Source organism: Panulirus ornatus, chromosome 10, assembly GCF_036320965.1.
Source record: "Panulirus ornatus isolate Po-2019 chromosome 10, ASM3632096v1, whole genome shotgun sequence".
Lineage (NCBI taxonomy): Eukaryota > Metazoa > Arthropoda > Malacostraca > Decapoda > Palinuridae > Panulirus > Panulirus ornatus.
The window spans coordinates 34,782,431-34,805,143 of NC_092233.1; the positions used below are offsets into that span (position 1 = coordinate 34,782,431).

The window sequence follows — 22,713 nt, forward strand, 5'->3', positions numbered from 1 at the left end:
TTCCCTCAACTGCCACATTACTCACCTTTGCATTCAAATCACCCATCACTATAACCCGGTCTCGTGCATCAAAACCACTAACACACTCATTCAGCTGCACCCAAAACACTTGCCTCTCATGATCTTTCTTCTCATGCCCAGGTGCATATGCACCAATAATCACCCACCTCTCTCCATCAACTTTCAGTTTTACCCATATTAATCGAGAATTTACTTTCTTACATTCTATCACATACTCCCACAACTCCTGTTTCAGGAGTATTGCTACTCCTTCCCTTGCTCTTGCCCTGTCACTAACCCCTGACTTTACTCCCCAGACATTCCCAAACCACTCTTCCCCTTTACCCTTGAGCTTCGTTTCACTCAGAGCCAAAACATCCAGGTTCCTTTCCTCAAACATACTACCTATCTCTCCTTTTTTCACATCTTGGTTACATCCACACACATTTAGGCACCCCACTCTGAGCCTTCGAGGAGGATGAGCACTCCCCGCGTGACTCCTTCTTCTGTTTCCCATTTTAGAAAGTTAATACAAGGAGGGGAGGATTTCTGGCCCCCCGCTCCCGTCCCCTCTACTCGCTTTCTACGACACGCGAGGAATGCGTGGGAAGTATTCTTTCACCCCTATCCCCAGGGATAATATACATATATATATACATATACACATACACACACATACACATACATACGCACATATACACACACACACACATACATATATATACATATGAAAAATGTAAGAAACAATTTAGAAAACTGAAACTTCTAGCTTGAAATGAATGAACAAATGAATGTCACATAATGGTTCAACCTCTGGCTATATATATATATATATATATATATATATATATATATATATATATATATACATATATATATATATATATATATATATATATATATATATATATATATATATATATATATATATATATATATATATATTTTTTTGTCGCTGTCTCCCGCGCTTGCAAGTTAGCGCCAGGAAACAGACGAAAGAAATGGCCCAACCCAACCCCATACACATGTATATACATACATCCACACACGCAAATATACATACCTACACAGCTTTCCATGGCTTACCCCAGACGCTTCACATGCCCTGATTCAATCCACTGACAGCACGTCAACCCCGGTATACCACATCGATCCAATTCACTCTATTCCTTGCCCTCCTTTCACCCTCCTACATGTTCAGGCCCCGAACACACAAAATCTTTTTCACTCCATCTTTCCACCTCCAATTTGGTCTCCCACTTCTCCTCGTTCCCTCCACCTCCGACACATATATCCTCTTGGTCAATCTTTCCTCACTCATTCTCTCCATGTGCCCAAACCATTTCAAAACACCCTCTTCTGCTCTCTCAACCACGCTCTTTTTATTTCCACACATCTCTCTTACCCTTACGTTACTCACTCGATCAAACCACCTCACACCACACATTGTCCTCAAACATCTAATTTCCAGCACATCCATCCTCCTGCGCACAACTCTATCCATAGCCCACGCCTCGCAACCATACAACATTGTTGGAACCACTATTCCTTCAAACATACCCATTTTTGCTTTCCGAGATAATGTTCTCGACTTCCACACATTCTTCAAGGCTCCCAGGATTTTTGCCCCCTCTCCCACCCTATGATCCACTTCCGCTTCCATGGTTCCATCCGCTGCCAGATCCACTCCCAGATATCTAAAACACTTCACTTCCTCCAGTTTTTCTCCATTTAAACTTACCTCCCAATTGACTTCACCCTCAACCCTACTGTACCTAATAACCTTGCTCTTATTCACATTTACTCTTAACTTTCTTCTTTCACACACTTTACCAAACTCAGTCACCAGCTTCTGCAGTTTCTCACATGAATCAGCCACCAGCGCTGTATCATCAGCGAACAACAACTGACTCACTTCCCAAGCTCTCTCATCCCCAACAGACTTCATACTTGTCCCTCTTTCCAAAACTCTTGCATTCACCTCCCTAACAACCCCATCCATAAACAAATTAAACAACCATGGAGACATCACACACCCCTACCGCAAACCTACATTCACTGAGAACCAATCAATTTCCTCTCTTCCTACTCGTACACATGCCTTACATCCTCGATAAAAACTTTTCACTGCTTCTAACAACTTGCCTCCCACACCATATATTCTTAATACCTTCCACAGAGCATCTCTATCAACTCTATCATATGCCTTCTCCAGATACATAAATGCTACATACAAATCCATTTGCTTTTCTAAGTATTTCTCACATACATTCTTCAAAGCAAACACCTGATCCACACATCCTCTACCACTTCTGAAACCACACTGCTCTTCCCCAATCTGATGCTCTGTACATGCCTTCACCTTCTCAATCAATACCCTCCCATATAATTTACCAGGAATACTCAACAAACTTATACCTCTGTAATTTGAGCACTCACTCTTATCCCCTTTGCCTTTGTACAATGGCACTATGCACGCATTCTGCCAATCCTCAGGCACCTCACCATGAGTCATACATACATTAAATAACCTTACCAACCAGTCAATAATACAGTCACCCCCTTTTTTAATAAATTCTACTGCAATACCATCCAAACCTGCTGCCTTGCTGGCTTTCATCTTCCACAAAGCTTTTACTACCTCTTCTCTGTTTACCAAATCATTTTCCCTAACCCTCTCACTTTGCACACCACCTCGACCAAAACACCCTATATCTGCCACTCTATCATCAAAGACATTCAACAAACCTTCAAAATACTCACTCCATCTCCTTCTCACATCACCACTACTTGTTATCACCTCCCCACTTGCGCCCTTCACTGAAGTTCCCATTTGCTCCCTTGTCTTACGCACTTTATTTACCTCCTTCCAGAACATCTTTTTATTCTCCCTAAAATTTAATGATACTCTCTCACCCCAACTCTCATTTGCCGTCTTTTTCACCTCTTGCACCTTTCTCTTGACCTCCTGTCTCTTTCTTTTATACATCTCCCACTCAATTGCATATTTTCCCTGCAAAAATCGTCCAAATGCCTCTCTCTTCTCTTTCACTAATAATCTTACTTCTTCATCCCACCACTCACTACCCTTTCTAATCAACCCACCTCCCACTCTTCTCATGCCAAAAGCATCTTTTGCGCAATCCATCACTGAATCCCTAAATACATCCCATTCCTCCCCCACTCCCCTTACTTCCATTGTTCTCACCTTTTTCCATTCTGTACTCAGTCTCTCCTAGTACTTCCTCACACAAGTCTCCTTCCCAAGCTCACTTACTCTCACCACCCTCTTCACCCCAACATTCACTCTTCTTTTCTGAAAACCCATACAAATCTTCACCTTAGCCTCCACAAGATAATGATCAGACATCCCTCCAGTTGCACCTCGCGTGTCGTAGAAGGCGACTAGAGGGGACGGGAGCGGGGGGCCAGAAATCCTCCCCTCCTTGTATTTTTTTCACTTTCTAAAATGGGAAACAGTAGGAGGAGTCACGCGGGGAGTGCTCATCCTCCTCGAAGGCTCAGACTGGGGTGTCTTAATGTGTGTGGATGTAACCAAGATGTGAAAAAAGGAGAGATAGGTAGTATGTTTGAGGAAAGGAACCTGGATGTTTTGGCTCTTAGTGAAACGAAGCTCAAGGGTAAAGGGGAAGAGTGGTTTGGGAATGTCTTGGGAGTAAAGTCAGGGGTTGTGAGAGGACAAGAGCAAGGGAAGGAGTAGCAGTACTCCTGAAACAGGAGTTGTGGGAGTATGTGATACAATGTAAGAAAGTAAATTCTTGATTAATATGGGTAAAACTGAAAGTTGATGGAGAGAGATGGGTGATTACTGGTGCATATGCACCTGGGCATGAGAAGAAAGATCATGAGAGGCAAGTGTTTTGGGAGCAGCTGAATGAGAGTGTTATTGGTTTTGATGTACGAGACCAGGTTATAGTGATGGGTGATTTGAATGCAAAGGTGAGTAATGTGGCAGTTGAGGGAATAATTGGTATACATGGGGTGTTCAGTGTTGTAAATGGAAATGGTGAAGAGCTTGTAGATTTATGTGCGGAAAAAGGACTGGTGATTGGGAATACCTGGTTTAAAAAGCAAGATATACATAAGTATATGTATGTAAGTAGGAGAGATGGCCAGAGAGCGTTATTGGATTACGTGTTGACAGGCGCGCGAAAGAGAGACTTTTGGATATATATATATATATATATATATATATATATATATATATATATATATATATATATATTTTTTTGCTTTGTCGCTGTCTCCCGCGTTTGCGAGGTAGCGCAAGGAAACAGACGAAAGAAATGGCCCAACCCACCCCCATACACATGTATATACATACGTCCACACACGCAAATATACATACCTACACAGCTTTCCATGGTTTACCCCAGATGCTTCACATGCCCTGATTCAATCCACTAACAGCACGTCAACCCCGGTATACCACATCGATCCAATTCACTCTATCCCTTGCCCTCCTTTCACCCTCCTGCATGTTCAGGCCCTGATCATACAAAATCTTTTTCACTCATCTTTCCACATCCAATTTGGTCTCCCTCTTCTCCTCGTTCCCTCCACCTCCGACACATATATCCTCTTTGTCAATCTTTCCTCACTCATTCTCTCCATGTGCCCAAACCATTTCAAAACACCCTCTTCTGCTCTCTCAACCACGCTCTTTTTATTTCCACACATCTCTCTTACCCTTACGTTACTTACTCGATCAAACCACCTCACACCACACATTGTCCTCAAACATCTCATTTCCAGCACATCCATCCTCCTGTGCACAACTCTATCCGTAGCCCACGCCTCGCAACTATACAACATTGTTGGAACCACTATTCCTTCAAACATACCAATTTTTGCTTTCCGAGATAATGTTCTCGACTTCCAAACATTCTTCAAGGCTCCCAGAATTTTCGCCCCCTCCCCCACCCTATGATCCACTTCCGCTTCCATGGTTCCATCTGCTGCCAGATCCACTCCCAGATATCTAAAACACTTTACTTCCTCCAGTTTTTCTCCATTCAAACTTACCTCCCAACTGACTTGACGCTCAACCCTACTGTACCTAATAACCTTGCTCTTATTCACATTTACTCTTAACTTTCTTCTTTCACACACTTTACCAAACTCAGTCACCAGCTTCAGCAGTTTCTCACATGAATCAGCCACCAGCGCTGTATCATCAGCGAACAACAACTGACTCACTTCCCAAGCTCTCTCATCCACAACAGACTTCATACTTGCCCCTCTTTCCAAAACTCTTGCATTCACCTCCCTAACAACCCCATCCATAAACAAATTAAGGAACCATGGAGACATCACACACCCCTGCCGCAAACCTACATTCACTGAGAACCAATCACTTTCCTCTCTTCCTACACGTACACATGCCTTACATCCTCGAATAAAACTTTTCACTGCTTCTAACAACTTGCCTCCCACACCATATATTCTTAATACCTTTCACAGAGCATCTCTATCAACTCTAATTATATGCCTTCTCCAGATCCATAAATGCTACATACAAATCCATTTGCATTTCTAAGTATTGCTCACATACATTCTTCAAAGCAAACACCTGATCCACACATCCTCTACCACTTCTGAAACCACACTGCTCTTCCTCAATATGATGCTCTGTACATGCCTTCACCCTCTCAATCAATACCCTCCCATATATGTATATATTTTTTTTTTCTTTTTTTTTTTTTTTTTGCATTGTCGCTGTCTCCCGCGTTTGCGAGGTAGCGCAAGGAAACAGACGAAAGAAATGGCCCAACCCACCCCCATACACATGTATATACATATGTCCACACACGCAAATATACATACCTACACAGCTTTCCATGGTTTACCCCAGACGCTTCACATGCCCTGATTCAATCCACTGACAGCACGTCAACACCCGGTATACCACATCGATCCAATTCACTCTATTCCTTGCCCTCCTTTCACCCTCCTGCATGTTCAGGCCCCGATCACACAAAATCTTTTTCACTCCATCTTTCCACCTCCAATTTGGTCTCCCACTTCACGTTCCCTCCACCTCCGACACATATATCCTCTTGGTCAATCTTTCCTCACTCATTCTCTCCATGTGCCCAAACCATTTCAAAACACCCTCTTCTGCTCTCTCAACCACGCTCTTTTTATTTCCACACATCTCTCTTACCCTTACGTTACTTACTCGATCAAACCACCTCACACCACACATTGTCCTCAAACATCTCATTTCCAGCACATCCATCCTCCTGTGCAAAACTCTATCCATAGCCCACGTCTCGCAACCATACAACATTGTTGGAACCACTATTCCTTCAAACATACCCATTTTTGCTTTCCGAGATAATGTTCTCGACTTCCACACATTCTTCACGGCTCCCAGGATTTTCGCCCCCTCCCCCACCCTATGATCCACTTCCGCTTCCATGGTTCCATCCGCTGCCAGATCCACTCCCAGATATCTAAAACACTTTACTTCCTCCAGTTTTGCTCCATTCAAACTTACCTCCCAATTGACTTGACCCTCACCCCTACTGTACCTAATAACCTTGCTCTTATTCACATTTACTCTTAACTTTCTTCTTTCACACACTTTACCAAACTCAGTCACCAGCTTCTGCAGTTTCTCACATGAATCAGCCACCAGCGCTGTATCATCAGCGAACAACAACTGACTCACTTCCCAAGCTCTCTCATCCCCAACAGACTTCATACTTGCCCCTCTTTCCAAAACTCTTTCATTCACCTCCCTAACAACCCCATCCATAAACAAATTAAACAACCATGGAGACATCACACAACCCTGCTGTAAACCTACATTCACTGAGAACCAATCACTTTCTTCTCTTCCTACACGTACACATGCCTTACATCCTCGATAAAAAGTTTTCACTGCTTCTAACAACTTGCCTCCCACACCATATATTCTTAATACCTTCCACAGAGCATCTCTATCAACTCTATCATATGCCTTCTCCAGATCCATAAATGCTACATACAAATCCATTTGCTTTTCTAAGTATTTCTCACATACATTCTTCAAAGCAAACACCTGATCCACACATCCTCTACCACTTCTGAAACCACACTGCTCTTCCCCAATCTGATGCTCTGTACATGCCTTCACCCTCTCAATCAATACCCTCCCATATAATTTGCCAGGAATACCCAACAAACTTATACCTCTGTAATTTGAGCACTCACTCTTATCCCCTTTGCCTTTGTACACTGGCACTATGCAAGCATTCCACCAATCCTCAGGCACCTCACCATGAGTCATACATACATTAAATAACCTTACCAACCAGTCAACAATACAGTCACCCCCTTTTTTAATATATATATATATATATATATATATATATATATATATATATATATATATATATATATATATATATATATGTTAGAAGCATTGAAAAGTTTTTATCGAGGATGTAAGGCATGTGTACATGTGGGAAGAGAGGAAAGTGATTGGTTCTCAGTGAATGTAGGTTTGCGGCTGGTTGTTTAATTTGTTTATAGATGGGGTTGTTAGGGAGGTGAATGCAAGAGTTTTGGAAAGAGGGGCAAGTATGAAGTCTGTTGTGGATGAGAGAGCTTGGGAAGTGAGTCAGTTGTTGTTCGCTGATGATACAGCGCTGGTGGCTGATTCATGTGAGAAACTGCAGAAGCTGGTGACTGAGTTTGGTAAAGTGTGTGAAAGAAGAAAGTTAAGAGTAAATGTGAATAGAGCAAGGTTATTAGGTACAGTAGGGTTGAGCATCAAGTCAGTTGGGAGGTAAGTTTGAATGGAGAAAAACTGGAGGAAGTAAAGTGTTTTAGATATCTGGGAGTGGATCTGGCAGCAGATGGAACCATGGAAGCGGAAGTGGATCATAGGGTGGGGGAGGGGGCAAAAATCCTGGGAGCCTTGAAGAATGTGTGGAAGTCGAGAACATTATCTCCGAAAGCAAAAGTGGGTATGTTTGAAGGAATAGTGGTTCCAACAATGTTGTATGGTTGCGAGGCGTGGGCTATGGATAGAGTTGTGCGCAGGAGGGTGGATGTGCTGGAAATGAGATGTCTGAGGACAATGTGTGGTGTGAGGTGGTTTGATCGAGTAAGTAATGTAAGGGTAAGAGAGATGTGTGGAAATAAAAAGAGCGTGGTTGAGAGAGCAGAAGAGGGTGTTTTGAAATGGTTTGGTCACATGGAGAGAATGAGTGAGGAAAGATTGACCAAGAGGATATATGTGTCGGAGGTGGAGGGAACGAGAAGTGGGAGACCAAATTGGAGGTGGAAAGATGGAGTGAAAAAGATTTTGTGTGATCGGGGCCTGAACATGCAGGAGGGTGAAAGGAGGGCAAGGAATAGAGTGAATTGGATCAATGTGGTATACCAGGGTTGACGTACTGTCAGTGGATTGAATCAGGGCATGTGAAGCGTCTGGGGTAAACCATGGAAAGCTGTGTAGGTATGTATATTTGCGTGTGTGGACGTATGTATATACACGTGTATGGGGGTGGGTTGGGCCATTTCTTTCGTCTGTTTCCTTGCGCTACCTCGCAAACGCAGGAGACAGCGGCAAAAAAAAAAAGAAAAAATATATATATATATATATATATATATATATATATATATATATATATATATATATATATATATATGTATACATACATACACATATATACACATGTACATAATTCATACTTGCTGCCTTTATTCATTTCTGTCGTCACCCCGCCACACATGAAATGACAACCCCCTCCCACCGCATGTGAGCGAGGTAGTGCTAGGAAAAGAGAACAAAGGCCACATTTGTTCACGGTCAGTCTCTACCTCTCGTGTATAATGCACCAAAACCACAGCTACCTTTCTACATCCAGGCCCTACAAACTTTCCATGGTTTATCCCAGATGCTTCACATGCCCTGGTTTAATCCATTGACAGCAGGTCAACCCCAATATACCACATCGTTCCAATTCACTCTATTTCTTGCACACCTTTCACCCTCCTGCAAGTTGAGGCCCCGATCGCTCAAAATCTTTTTCACTCCATCCTTCCACCTCTAATCTAGTCTCCCACTTCTCGTTCCCTCCACATATATCTTTTTCAATCTTTCCTCACTCATTCTCTCCATGTGACCATACCATTTCAATACACCCTCTTCTCCTCTCTCAAGCACACTCTTTTTATTACCACACATCTCTCTTACCCTTTCATTACTTACTCGATCAAACCACCACACACCACATATTGTCCTCAAACATCTCATTTTCAACACATCCACCTTCCCATGCACAACCCTATGTATAGCCCATGCCTTGTAACCATATAACATTGTTGGAACCACCATTCCTTCAAACATACCCATTTTTGCTTTCCAAGATAATGTTCTCACCTTCTACACATTTTTAATTGCTCCCCATCTGTTGTGGATGAGAGGACTTGGGAAGTAAGTCAGTTGGTGTTCATTGATGATAATGCATTGGTGGCTGATTTGGGTGAGAAACTGGTGACTGAGTTTGATAAAGAGTGTGAAAGAAGAAAGCTGAGAGTAAATGTGAATAAGAGCAAGGTTATTAGGTGCAGTAGGGTTAAGGGACAAGTCAACTGGGAGGTAAGTTTGAATGGAGAAAAACTGGAGGAAGTGAAGTGTTTTAGATATCTGGGAGTGGATTTGGCAGCGGATGGATATATACGTATGAGTGTGTGTGCGTGTGTGTGTCTTCCTTTGTGTCCCAGCACTACCTCGCTAACATAAGGATGAGCGATGAAGAAAAAATGTAATCTAAGTGTTTTAAACCGCAAGGTATGTAAAACAAAGCAGCAAATCATGTTTACTTTGGGAAATAAAATTTTTTAGACTATTTTGACCATGCTGATTATGAAAATAATTGTTGCTATCTCATTTTTTTCACAGGATCTTCACAATCTAATATGGTGGATGAAGTAGCTGGCTTACATAAGAGGGGAAGCCATATCTCATTTTCATGAACAATAAAGAAATATTACATTCCACTGATTAGGTGCAGAATGTTTTAAAATCTAATTAATCTCGAGGACAATGCCCTCTGTGTGTTCCTTTCTACATTACCATTTCTTTTAATGATTTCATATGGGCTTAAAATCTCTCAGTTTGGGTTGATAATTTGTGATCAAGTGCATTCATGATGATATAAAATTTGTCTCATTTTGGGTTGATAATTCGTGATCAAGTGCATTCACAATGATATCTTTACAACAAGCCAACAGATGTGAACTTTAGTCAGCATGGTTAGGGCCTGAGCACTCAAAATATTTTTTCACTCTTTCCACCTCCAATATGATCTCCCTTTCTCCTTATTCCTCTCTTCTACATATTTCAGATGGAAATAGAGGTAAAGATAATAGAGACAAAGACTTACCCTGCCTCTCCCATGAGTGCTGCTGCTACCTGGCAGGCCCAGTCCTTGTGCTCATCACCCACCTCGTAGAGGTCCAATTGGGCTTCACCATTACCAGAGGGCAGCCTCATCAATTTGTCTGGAGATACACCTTGCACCACACGTATTCCTTAAATAAACCACATATAATCCTTGAATAAACATAGAATCAGTTGGAGTGGTTGGATTCAGCACTGTGGTCATGATATTCATGGTATAAAGTAGAAATCAGAGATGGATAAGAGGCTATATCAAGATATTAACCCTTTTGCTGCATAAATAAATTTTAGGCTGATTCTCAGTGTCAATTATCCATCCAGAAAATGAATAACTAACCTAGCAATTTCCAGGTATGAACAGGCATCAGAGACAGATAGATAGATAGATAGATAGCTATTTATGTACAGAGTGTCCTGGAAAAGTGAAAAATAAAAGTTATTTTACTTTTTTATTTCTTAACCACTACTACATTGTAAATTATGATAATTATAATAAAGACAATACAAAATATATTATATGTATATTATGTTATTTACATCCAGTTTTAATGAAAAGTGTAGGTAATACCCTGTCTAAAAAAATACTTGTAGCTACATATCAAGTCTTCCACATCATTCAAATGCATTCTAGATCTGAGTGGTTCTAGCCATGGAGACAGTCTTATATCATTTGTGTTTGAGAATTGATACAGCAGAGCTGTCTAGTGGAGATAGGTCAAGTGTCTCCACCTCCTCATCACCCAGTTGTACTTTTGAGATATACTCAGGATCATCAATGTCCTTAAACCATTTCTACTCTCAGATGCTGCCAAACTGGCTTAAATTTCTGGATCAGCTGCAGCCTTCTTCCTCTTCCCATTCATGACTAAAATGGGAAAAACGAAAATTTTGGAATTCATAAACAAGAATATAGAAACTGTTCATATCTTATTCTGTAACTTCTTGCCTATATCTGCATTAATGGAAATATGATGCATAACAGTTACACGGTAGTTAATACATAGGTGACTAATAAATCAATAATATCATGCTCAAAACAAAAATTAAACAATATGAGTGAAATGGCAACTCACTGCATAATGAATCATATGCTAAGTGTAAACAAACACCACACACAGCACTGCTTAACGAAGGCAGCCCTCTAAAACTTCTGGCTCAAGTGTGTCTTTAAGTTGATGTAAAACATGCTTATGTAAAAATGCAAGCTCAAACATTGCGCGCATTTTCCCTGAATAAAGACACTAGTGCAGGAACCGCAAACACTGACATATACAGACATCTTAATTCCTTATTACAAAACCTCTGGGATATATTTGTAAATTGGAGGATAGATACTTTGATGATAGAGTGGCAGATTTAGGGTGTTTTGGTTGGGGTGGTGAGTGAAATGAGTGTCAGGAAGAGTGGTTTGGCAAAGAAAGAAGAGGCAGTGAAAGCCTTGCAGAAGACGAAATCCAGCAAGGCAGTGGGTTTGGATGGTGCTGCAGTTGAATTTATCAAGAAAGGGGTTGACTGTGTTGTAGATTGGTTGGTAAGGATATTCAGTGTATGTATGGATCATGGAGAGGTGCCTGAGAATTGGTGGAATGCATGTACAGTGCCACTGCACAAAGGCAATGGGGATATAAGAGAGTTGAGTATTCCATGAAAAATTGTATGGGAGGGTATTGATTGAGAGGGTGAAGGCATGTACAGAGCATCAGATTGGGGAAGAGCAGTGTGGTTTCACAAATGGTAGAGAATGTGTGGATCAGGTGTTTGCTTTGAAGAATGTGTGAGAGAAATACTTAGAAAAAATAGATGGATTTGCATGTAGCATTTATGGATCTGGAGAAGGCATATGATGGGATTGATAGAGATGCTTTGTGGAAGGTTTTAAGAGTACATGGTTTGGGAGGTAAGCTATGAGAAGCAGAAAAGTTCTTACAAGGGTGTAAGGCAAGTGAACAAGTAGGAAGAGAGGAGAGTGAATTGTTCCCAGTGAAGGTAGGTCTGTGGCAGGGGTGTGTGATGTTCCCAGGGTTGTTTAATTTGTTTATGGATGGGGTGGTTAGGGAGGTAAATGCAAGAGTCTTGGAGAGAGGGGCAAGTATGCATTCTGTTGGGGATGAGAGGGCTTGGGAAGTGAGTCAAGTGTTGTTTGCCAATGATACAGCACTCATGGCTGATTTGAGTGAGAAACTGCAGAAGTTGGTGACTGCGTTTGCAAAAGTGTGTGGAAGGAGAAAGTTGAGAGATTTAGCAGGGTTGAGGGACAAGTTAGTTGGGATGTAAGTTTGAATGGAGTAAAATTGGAATAAGTGAAGTATTTTAAATATCTGGAAGTGGACTTAGCAGTGAATGGAAATGTGGAAGTGAATCACATGGGTGGTGGAGGAGGCGAAGGTTCTGAGAGCGATGAAAAATGTGTGGAAAGAGAGAACGTTATCTTGGAGAGCAAAAGTGGGTATGTTTGAAGGAATAGTAGTTCCAACAATATTCTATGGTTGTGAGGCAAGGGCTACTGATAAGGTTATACAGAGGAGGGTGGATGTGTTGGAAATAAAATGTTTGAGGTCAATATGTGGTGTGAGGTGGTTTGATCGAGTAAATAATGAAAGGGCAAGAAAGATGTATAGTAATATAAACAGTGTAGTTGAGAGAGCAGAAGAGAGTGTGTTGAAATGGTTTGGACATATGGAAAGAATGAGTGAGGAAAGGCTGACAAAGACAATATATGTGTCAGAGGTGGAGGAAAGAAGGAGAAGCGGGAACTAACCTAGAGGTGGAAGGATGGAGTGAAAAAGATTTTGAGCGATCTGGGCTTGAATATACAAGAGGGTGAGAGGCGTGCAAGGAACAGAGTGAATTGGAATGATGTGGTCTACCGGGGTTGACCTGCTGTCAGTGAACTGAACCAGGGCATGTGAAACATCTGGGGTAAACCATGGAAAGGTTTGTGAGGCCTGGATGTGGGTAGGGAGCTGTGGTTACGGTGCACCACACATGACTGCTAGAGACTGAGTATGAATGAATGTGGCCTTTTCCTGGCTCTACCTCACTGATGCATGGGGTGGCAATGCTGTTTCCTGTAGGGTCGAGTGGTGCTAGGAATGGATGAAGGCAAGCAAGTATGAATATGTACATGTGTATATATTTATATGTCTGTGTATGTTTATATATATATGCATGTACATGTGTATGTGCATTCATGTATATATATCTGTGTACATTAGTGGATGGGTTTTTCTTCACCTGTTTCCTGGCACTACCTTGCTGATGCAGGAAACAGTGATCAAGTATGATGATAAGAATAATAATAATGATATTTCTCCCCTATCCCTGGGGATACGGGAGATAGAATACTTCCCACGCATTCCTCACGGGTCGTTCAAGGTGACTAAAGGAGACGGGAGCAAAGGGGCTAGAAACAATCCCCTCCTTGTATTTTAACTTTCTAAAGGGGGAAACAGAAGAAGGAGTCATGCGGGGAGTGCTCATCCTCCTCGAAGGCTCAGATTGGGGTGTCTAAATGTGTGTGGATGTAACCAAGATGAGAAAAAGGAGAGATAGGTAGTATGTTTGAGGAAAGGAACCTGGATGTTTTGGCTCTGAGTGAAATGAAGCTCAAGGGTAAAGGGGAAGAGTGGTTTGGGAATAACTTGGGAGTAAAGTCAGGGGTTAGTGAGAGGACAAGAGCAAGGGAAGGAGTAGCACTACTCCTGAAACAGGAGTGGTGGGAGTATGTGATAGAGTGTAAGAAAGCAAACTCTAGATTGATATGAGTAAAACTGAAAGTTGATGGAGAGAGATGGGTGATTATTGGTACATATGCACCTGGCCATGAGAAGAAAGATCAGGAGAGGCAAATGTTTTGGGAGCAGCTGAGTGAGTGTGTTAGTAGTTTTGATACATGAGACTAGGTTATAGTGGTGGGTGATTTCAATGTAAAGGTGAGTAATGTGGCAGTTGAGGGAATAATTAATGAAGTACATGAGACTTACCGTAGGTCAGTTGAAATGTGCTTCGAATTTTATGAAGCAAATCACCTCTGCTATAAGGGAGCTTTCACACGAGATACGCTTTGCCGCTTCACGGCACCAGACTTTAAAGAGTACAACCAACCACATGAAAGTAACTGAACATTTTGCACTGCTAGAAATATGTAAGCCACAAGATGCTACAGAGCGTAGGGTGGGAGAGGTGGGCATATGAAAGCTCCCTTCTAGCAGAGGTGATTTGCCTCATAAAATTCGAAGCACATTTCAACTGACCTACGGGAAGTCTCATGTACTTCATTAATTTTACATCAGCAAATCACACCTCTGCTAGAGGTCGCTTTCCCATGAGGTTTTGAAGCCATGTGGGTGTCGTACTGTAGACATGCAGAGAGGAGAAATGATACAAGCAGCAACCAACTGCAATATAGTAAGAAATTTACATAGCCATGGACCAGGTGACAAGAGACAACATCTCCTATGCAAACAAAATGAACAGACTATTGAAGGACAGCATCTTGGAAAGGATCGTGACAATCTCCTTGTCATAAAACTTGGCAAAAGTGGCAGCCCTGGACCACCCAGCCCTTGCCATGATGTGTCCAATCGGTAGAGCCATGGCTTTGGCTTTCGATGCAGCTGCAGGCCGAACACTGCCTGCTGAATACTGGCTGGAGTCTATGCCTGACAGAGAAAGCACTGTTCAAATCCACCTTGCAACAGTGTCCCTCGTTACATGCTTGTGGGGCTTGATAAAACTTAGGAGTAACTTCCCATTCTCCTGATGTGCAGAATTTCTGAACTCCTCTGTCCTAGCAATATACATTTTCAGAGTTTCACACACACACAATCTAATGTCAGTAGAATATGCTTTAAAGGTCACAAACCGCACATAGAACTTTGGCCTGCACTGTTTAATAGTTTCCCCTAACCAAACACAAACAGAATCCTGCCCAAAACTAATATTCTTCAGCAACAAGCAATGCAAAGTTTGTATATTGGCAGCTTGCGTAAGTGCCATCAACATCACAAGCTTCTGTGTTAAAGCCTTTAAAGAGAGGGAGGACAAAGGATCCATGGCACGCAGATGCTGTAGCACCTGCTGAACATATCAAGTTCTTGTGTGCCTAGGGACAGACGGCTGTAAGTTAACAACTCACTTTAAGAACCTGGTGACAAGAGGATGGCTGCCTGCACTGCAACCATCCACAGTAATCCCCAGGGAGGAGAGTGCACCCCTGGCAGTGTTGATTGAAGTATAACTAACACCTCTGTGGAAAGTGACAGACAGAAAATTCACAATATTAGTTACAGTGGGATAAAAGGGATCGATGTTCCGGCTACCACAAAACTGTAACCACCTGTTAATATGTGGCTGGTACTGCCTCGCAGTCGCAGGTCTCCAGGAGGCAAGGATGATGTCCATACCTGCCTGAGAAATGCCCCTGTCTCACAGACGTTGCCAGATAAGAGGCAAGCCATCAGTCGGGTGTGTCGGAGAATGGGGTGTTCCTCCTCCGTCGATGGGTGACGCAAGACGTGTGCCCCCCTTGGAATCAGCCGTGGTTCCTTGACCAGCAAAGTGAGTAGAGTCCCCATCCAGGGCTGGGACGGCCAGAGAGGCAATACCATCCACCCCTTCGCTGACTCTGCTCGAATTTTCTGTAGGCACCTGGCAATCAGAGCAAAGGGTCGGAAAAGGTAAATTAGTTCAAACTGCCACCAGCAGATAGAAAAGGCATCAAAATATTCTGCATCTGGGTCAGGTTTCCAGGAGCAGAAACGAGTCACTTGAGCATTCAGTCTAGAAGCAAAGAGATCAATGCTCGGAACCCCACATACTTCAGAGAGGGCCCTAAAGAGTTCTTCATTCAATTTCCACTCATGCCTGTCATTGAATGTCCAAGATGCAGCGTCTGCCATGAGATTGACTTTACCCGGTACATAAGAGCAGGTAAGCCAGATATCATTCACCGCACACCACTCCCAAAGGTCACGGCAAATGTCATTACACAGTGAGGACCGTGTGCCGCCCATTTCATTGACATAGGTCACCGCCGTCGTGTTATCACAAAACACCCGAACATGTCGTCCTTTGAGAAGAGATGCAAATGAGCGCACTACCAGGGAGATGGCTTTGAGTTCCTTTGCATTAATGTGCAAGGCAGATTCTGATAATGACCATCTCCCATTAACTTTTTGTTGATTGAGGTGGCCATCCCAACCTAAATTTGATGCATCAGTATACAGATCCAATTCTGTACCCTTCCAAAAAATCTGTCTGTTTTGCAATGCAATGTGAGATACCCACCAAAGCAAGTCCAATCTCATCTCATGAGTGACCACCATCCACTTGCCAAAGTTACCTTTTGCAACTCTTAACACAGCAATCTTAGCACATTCTAACCGCCTGTAATGCAGTTTCCCCTTCTCTGCTGCTGGAACGTCTGCAACTAATAGCCCAACAACTCTGGCCACATTCCGAATTTTGGCTCTGTCACTATGTAACAATTCCTCACAGCATTGTAGTATCTTGTGTATCCTACGATCAGGTAATGTTACTGTCATAGTCTCAGAATCTATAATGTTCCCCAAATACTCCAAGCGCTTAGTGGGGACCAAGACATTTGCTTTCGTTAATACAGAAACCTTACTTCTTGAGCAAGTTAACAGTGGCACGCACACTCTCACAACATCCATCAAAAGTGCAGTGACAAATAAGAGTATCATCAATGAAACTCATGATGATATGTCCCTTTTCTCTAAGTACAACAAAAACAGGTTTCATTAATTTAGTGAACAGACAGGGACCATCCGCAACCCCATTAGGGAGACACGTGAATTGATAAATTTTTCCTTGCCACTTGAAACACAGAAAGCGTTGTTGCTCCTCAGCTATCTTAACAGAATAATAGGCGTGCCGCAAATCGACAGAGGCCATGAAGACACCTCTGTTAACAAGACGAATCGCCTGCTCAAAATTTTCCATCTTGAAGTGTTTATACTCTAAAAATTTATTAAATTTTTCCTGGTTAAGTGTCATCCTAAACCCACCATCCTTCTTCCGTCTTAAGAAAATAGGGGAAAGAATCTGCCCCTCCTGTCTCTGGGTCTCCTTCATAACCCCCAGACTCAAAAGCTGTAAAATTTCCTGGCAAACAATTTCCTTTTCCTCGACATTAAACACATACTCAACTTCTTCAGCAAATAAAGTACCAATGTTAGCAACATCAATATCTAAATGGCAATGCTGAACAATATCTAAAATATTTGGATCACTCATGTACAAAATAGTGAAGTCTGCCAGCTTGAAAAGGATGACTCACCTCAGTTACTGCCGGGGATTGTGACCCCGGCATCGGGAGTTTTTTGTCTCAGGACCCTGCCGTCAGAAGGATTGCCGGTGCTCACTCCGGGGACCATGCTTGCGTTGGCCATATGGATGAAACCTGGCCATAAAATCCCTGTATGGCAGTCTCCCAGAAGAGCCCCTAAACTTGCCAGGACCAAACTTCGAGGTAGAGAGCGGTTTCCTTGAAGCAATCTTACTCCTTAACTTTTCAGACTCCTCGGTGTGCTTGGCTGAGAGTGAGACATCATCCCTAAACAGAAGACGAGTCATGGGCACCTTGTCTGAACAGAGGTGAGCATACTTGTGGTTAATTTCGCGCTTGATGATGAACCGGCGAGCCAGATTATTCTTGTGATTAGCATGACCCAGGAGTGCCAGGGCACCATTAAGCATGCCCACTTCCTGGGCAACATCTGGTTGGCTAGTCTGGGCGATCTTGTCAAGCACTGTGACTTAGTCAAAATTGTGGCAGCCGTAATAATGTCTTTCTCAACATCCTTCAAACGGAAGTCTGCCTTCTTGGCATCAGTCTTCAGTGCATCTAAAACTTGCAAGTTGCAATCCACGGGTGCTAAGGCATGACTTATCTGACCTCTTGGCTGCAGCATCCTCCAAAATCTCCTTAAACTCCTCCTCTCGCAAGCCGTGAGCAGATACATGGTTAACCATACGGCAACATGCTGGTCAGTGCCATCAGACACCTCATCCACAGGACCGTAAGCCCTAGCGCACTGCAGGAGAACACTGTCAGGCCGCCCGTCATTCTGAGAGACACAATCATCACTGGAAAGGTAATGCTCAGCTGGAGTAAAGCCCGAAAAACCCGTGGGCGAGCGCGAGGGAGGTACCACCTGCCTAGAAAGGCCAATGTTTACATCGGCGGCCGCCGCGGCGTCATCAGCCCCCCGACTGGGGTCTAAGTTCCTTTCCTCCTTCAATTTCTCCACATCACCACGTAAAGCAGCCAAAGCGTCCATCACCATGTTCCAGGGCGGCGCAGATGCCTCATCCCGTGAGGTAGAAGGGAAGGAACGTGTGTGCTGGGAAGCAGAGTCACCGCCATCACCAGTGACGTGATCATGGGGGCCTATTGTTACCGCCCTGAAGAGCCTCCTGCCGAGAAGGGCTGCTCCTGGAGCTAGTCCTATGCGAGGAGCCTTTCCTCACATGCCTGGCATGTTCAGAATCGCCCTCCGTATGCTGGTGGAACTGCCCGGGACATCCGACAAGGCGGTGGCGATAGCAAGGCGGCGGTGCAGGTCAGTGTGAGTCGTCAACTCCACAAGTGCATCAACAACGCACTTCCCTCCCCGCTCCTAAACGGATCACGGGTGGTGTTGCAGCCAGCCCCAAACTGGGTCACAGGCTGTAGCAAAGCCTTTCCGCTCCAGAGGGATCACGGGAATAAGGCTGCCAAGCTCGTAGCTGCAGAAAACCGTCTGGACGGCGCGAATGAAGCACAGCAACTGGTGGCGTGAAGCGGCAAAGCGTACCATGGGAAAGCGACCTCTAGCAGAGGTGTGATTTGCTGACGTAAAATTGGTGTACATGGGGTGTTCAGTGTTGTAAATGGAAATGGTGAAGAGCTTGTAGATTTATGTGCGGAAAAAGGACTGGTGATTGGGAATACCTGGTTTAAAAAGAGAGATATACATAAGTATACATATGTAAGTAGGAGAGATGGCCAGAGAGCATTATTGGATAACGGGTTAATTGATAGGCACGCGAAGGAGAGACTTTTGGATGTTAATGTGCTGAGAGGTGCAACTGGAGGGATGTCTGATCATTATCTTGTGGAGGCGAAAGTGAAGGTTTGTAGATGTTTTCAGAAAAGAAGAGAGAATGTTGGGGTAAAGAGAGTGGTGAGAGTAAGTGAGCATGGGAAGGAGACTTGAGTGAGGAAGTACGAGGAGAGACTGCGTATAGAATAGAAAAAGGAGAGAACAAAGGATGCAAGAGGAGTGGGGGAGGAATGGGATGTATTTAGGGAAGCAGTGATGGCTTGTGCAAAAGATGCTTGTGGCATGAGAAGCGTGGAAGGTGGGCAGATAGGAAAGGGTAGTGAGTGGTGGGATGAAGAAGTAAGATTATTAGTAAAAGAGAAGAGAGAGGCATTGGGACAATTTTTGCAGAGAAATAATGCAAATGACTGGGAGATGTATAAAAGAAAGGGGCAGGAGGTCAAGAGAAAGGTGTAAGAGGCGAAAAAGAGGGCAAATGGGAGTTGGGGTGAGAGAGTATCATTAGATTTTAGGGAGCATAAAAAGATTTTTTTGGAAGGAGGTAAAGAAAGTGTATAAGACAAGGGAACAAATGGGAACATCAGTGAAAGGGGCAAATGGGGAGGTGATAACAAGCACTGGTGAAGTGAGAAGGCGATGTAGTGAGTATTTTGAAGGTTTGTTGAATGTGTTTCATGATACAGTGGCAGATATAGGGTATTTTGGTCGAGGTGGTGTGCAAAGTGAGAAGGTTAGGGAGAATGATATGGTAAACAGAGAAGAGGTAGTAAAAGCTTTGTGGAAGATGAAAGCCGGCAAGGCAGCGGGTTCGATGGTATTCCAGTGGAATGTATCAAAAAAGGGGGTGACTGTATTGTTGACTGGTTGGTAAGGTTATTTAATGTATGTATGACTCATGGTTAGGTGCCTGAGGATTGGCGGAATGCTTGCATAGTGCCATTGTACAAAGGCAAAGGGGATAAGAGTGAGTGCTCAAATTACAGAGGTATAAGTCTGATGAGTATTCACGGGAAATTATATGGGAGGGTATTGATTGAGAGGGTGAAGGCATGTAAAGGGCATCAGATTGGGGAAGAGCAGTGTGGTTTCGTAAGTGGTAGAGGATGTGTGAATCAGGTGTTTGCTTTGAAGAATGTATGTGAGAAATACTTGGAAAAGCAAATGGATTTGTATGTAGCATTTATGGATCTGGAGAAGGCATAAAATAGAGTTCATAGAGATGCTCTGTGGAAGTTATTAAGAATATATGGTGTGGGAGGTAAGTTGTTAGAAGCAATGAAAAGTTTTTATTGAGGATGGAAGGCATGTATACATGTAGGAAGAAAGTGATTGGTTCTCAGTGAATGTAGGTTTGCAGCAGAGGTGTGTGATGTCTCCATGGTTGTTTAATTTGTTTATGGATCGGGCTGTTAGGAAGGCGAATGCAAGAGTTTTGGAAGGAGGGGCAAGTATGCAGTCTGTTGTGGATGACAGAGCTTGGGAAGTGAGTTAGTTGTTGTTCCCTGATGATACAGTGCTGGTGGCTGATTCGGGTAAGAAACTGCAGAAGCTGGTGACTCAGTTTGGTAAAGTGTGTGAAAGAAGAATGAGAGTAAATGTGAATAAGAGCAAGGTTATTAGGTACAGTAGAGTTGACGGACAAGTCAATTGGGAGGTAAGTTTGAATGGAGAAAAGCTGGAGGAAGAGAAGTGTTTTAGATATCTGGGAGTGGATCTGGCAGCGGATTGAACTATGGAAGCGGAGGTAAACCATAGGGTGAGGGAGGGGGCAAAAGTTCTTGGAGCGTTGAAAAATGTGTGGAAGTCGAGGACGTCATCTTGCAAAGCAAAAATGGGTATGTTTGAAGGAATAGTGTTTCCAACAATGTTATATGGTTGCGAGGTGTGGGCTATGGATAGAGTTGTGCGGAGGAGGGTGGATGTGCTGGAAATGAGATGTTTGAGGACAATATGTGGTGTAAGGTGGTTTGATTGAGTAAGTAATGAAAGGGTAAGAGAAAGGTGTGGTAATAAAAAGAGTGTGGTTGAGAGAGCAGAAGAGGGTGTTTTGAATGGTTTGGTCACATGGAGAAAATGAGTGAGGAAAGATCAACAAAGAGGATATGTGTCAGAAGTGGAGGGAACGAGAAGTGGGAGACCAAATTGGAGATGGAAAGATGGAGTGAAAAAGATTTTGAGTGATCAGAGCCTGAACATGAAGGAGGGTGAAAGGTGTGCGAGGAATAGATTAATTGGAACGATGTGGCATACCGGGGTCAACGTGCTGTCAATGGATTGAACCAGGGCATGTGAAGTATCTGGGGTAAATCATGGAAAGTTCTGTGGGGCCTGGATGTGGAAAGGGAGCTGTGGTTCCGGTGCATTATACATGACAGTTAGAGACTGAGTGTGAACGAATGTGGCCTTTGTTGTCTTTTCCTAGTGCTACCTCGCGCACATGCGGGGGTAGGGGGTTGTCATTTCATGTGTGGTGGGGTGGCGACAGGAATGAATAAGGGCAGACAGTATGAATTATGTACATACGTATATATGTATATGTCTGTGTGAGTATAAATGTATATGCATACGTTGAGATGTATAGGTATGTATATGTGCATGTGGACGTGTATGTATATACATGTGTATATGGGTGGGTTGGGCAATTCTTTCGTCTGTTTCCTTGAGCTACCTCGCTAACGCGGTAGACAGCGACAAAGTGTAATAGAAATAATAATAATAATAATAATAATAATAATAATAATAATAATAATAATAATAATTAATAATAATAATAATAATAATTATCCCTGGGGATAGGGGAGAAGGAATACTTCCCATGCATTCCTCATGTGTCGTAGGTGACTAAAGGGGACGGGAGTAAAGAAGCTAGAAATACTCCCCTCCTTGTATTTTAACTTTCTAAATAGGGAAACAAAACAAGGAGTCACGCGGGGAGTGCTCATCCTCCTCGAAGGTTCAGATTGGGGTGTCTAAATGTGTGTGGATGTAACTAGAGATAGGTAATACTTTTGAGGAAAAGAACCTGGATGTTTTGCCTCAGAGTGAAACGAAGCTCAAGGGTAAAGAGAAAGAGTGGTTTGGGAATGTCTTGGGAGTAAAGTCAAGGGTTAGTGAGAGGACAAGAGGAAGGGAAGGAGTAGCACTACTCCTGAAACAGGAGTGGTGGGAGTATGTGATAGATTGTAAGAAAGTCAACTCTAAATTGATATGGGTAAAACT

The 22,713-nt window shown here is 43.1% G+C and overlaps 2 protein-coding genes and 1 long non-coding RNA gene across 10 annotated transcripts in view; 1 reads left to right on the forward strand and 2 right to left on the reverse strand.

The window, feature by feature from the left end:
• Positions 1–10,503, forward strand: part of LOC139750901 (uncharacterized) — a 39,805-nt gene extending 29,302 nt beyond the window's left edge. For both annotated transcript variants that reach the window (XR_011713246.1, XR_011713245.1), the window contains exon 4: positions 10,368–10,503. This is a non-coding gene — a long non-coding RNA (uncharacterized lncRNA). The remainder of the gene's footprint in view (positions 1–10,367) is intronic.
• LOC139750898 (uncharacterized) overlaps positions 1–22,713 on the reverse strand; it is a 265,619-nt gene that overhangs the window by 232,349 nt on the left and 10,557 nt on the right. For all 4 annotated transcript variants that reach the window (XM_071665778.1, XM_071665777.1, XM_071665774.1 and 1 more), the window contains exon 3: positions 10,407–10,554. In XM_071665778.1, the coding sequence (XP_071521879.1) occupies positions 10,407–10,554 (148 nt within the window). The remainder of the gene's footprint in view (positions 1–10,406; positions 10,555–22,713) is intronic.
• Positions 10,561–22,292, reverse strand: LOC139750895 (uncharacterized). 4 transcript variants are annotated; one of them, XM_071665769.1, is made up of 4 exons: positions 17,727–22,292; positions 15,829–16,072; positions 15,561–15,671; positions 10,561–11,288 (listed from the first exon to the last, which is right to left on the reverse strand). In XM_071665769.1, exons 1-2 carry the CDS (start codon positions 17,757–17,759, stop codon positions 15,851–15,853), a joined length of 255 nt encoding a protein of 84 aa, XP_071521870.1. In that variant the 5' UTR covers positions 17,760–22,292; the 3' UTR covers positions 10,561–11,288; positions 15,561–15,671; positions 15,829–15,850. The 4 variants fall into 4 exon arrangements, with proteins under 4 accessions (XP_071521870.1, XP_071521869.1, XP_071521868.1 ...); XM_071665768.1 differs by having other exon boundaries at positions 15,561–16,072; XM_071665767.1 differs by lacking the exon at positions 17,727–22,292 and having other exon boundaries at positions 15,829–17,713.

Excerpts from the sequence above, each read along its gene's own strand:
- LOC139750895 (XM_071665766.1), bottom strand. The coding sequence starts at position 17,130 with ATGATACTCTTATTTGTCACTGCACTTTTGATGGATGTTGTGAGAGTG.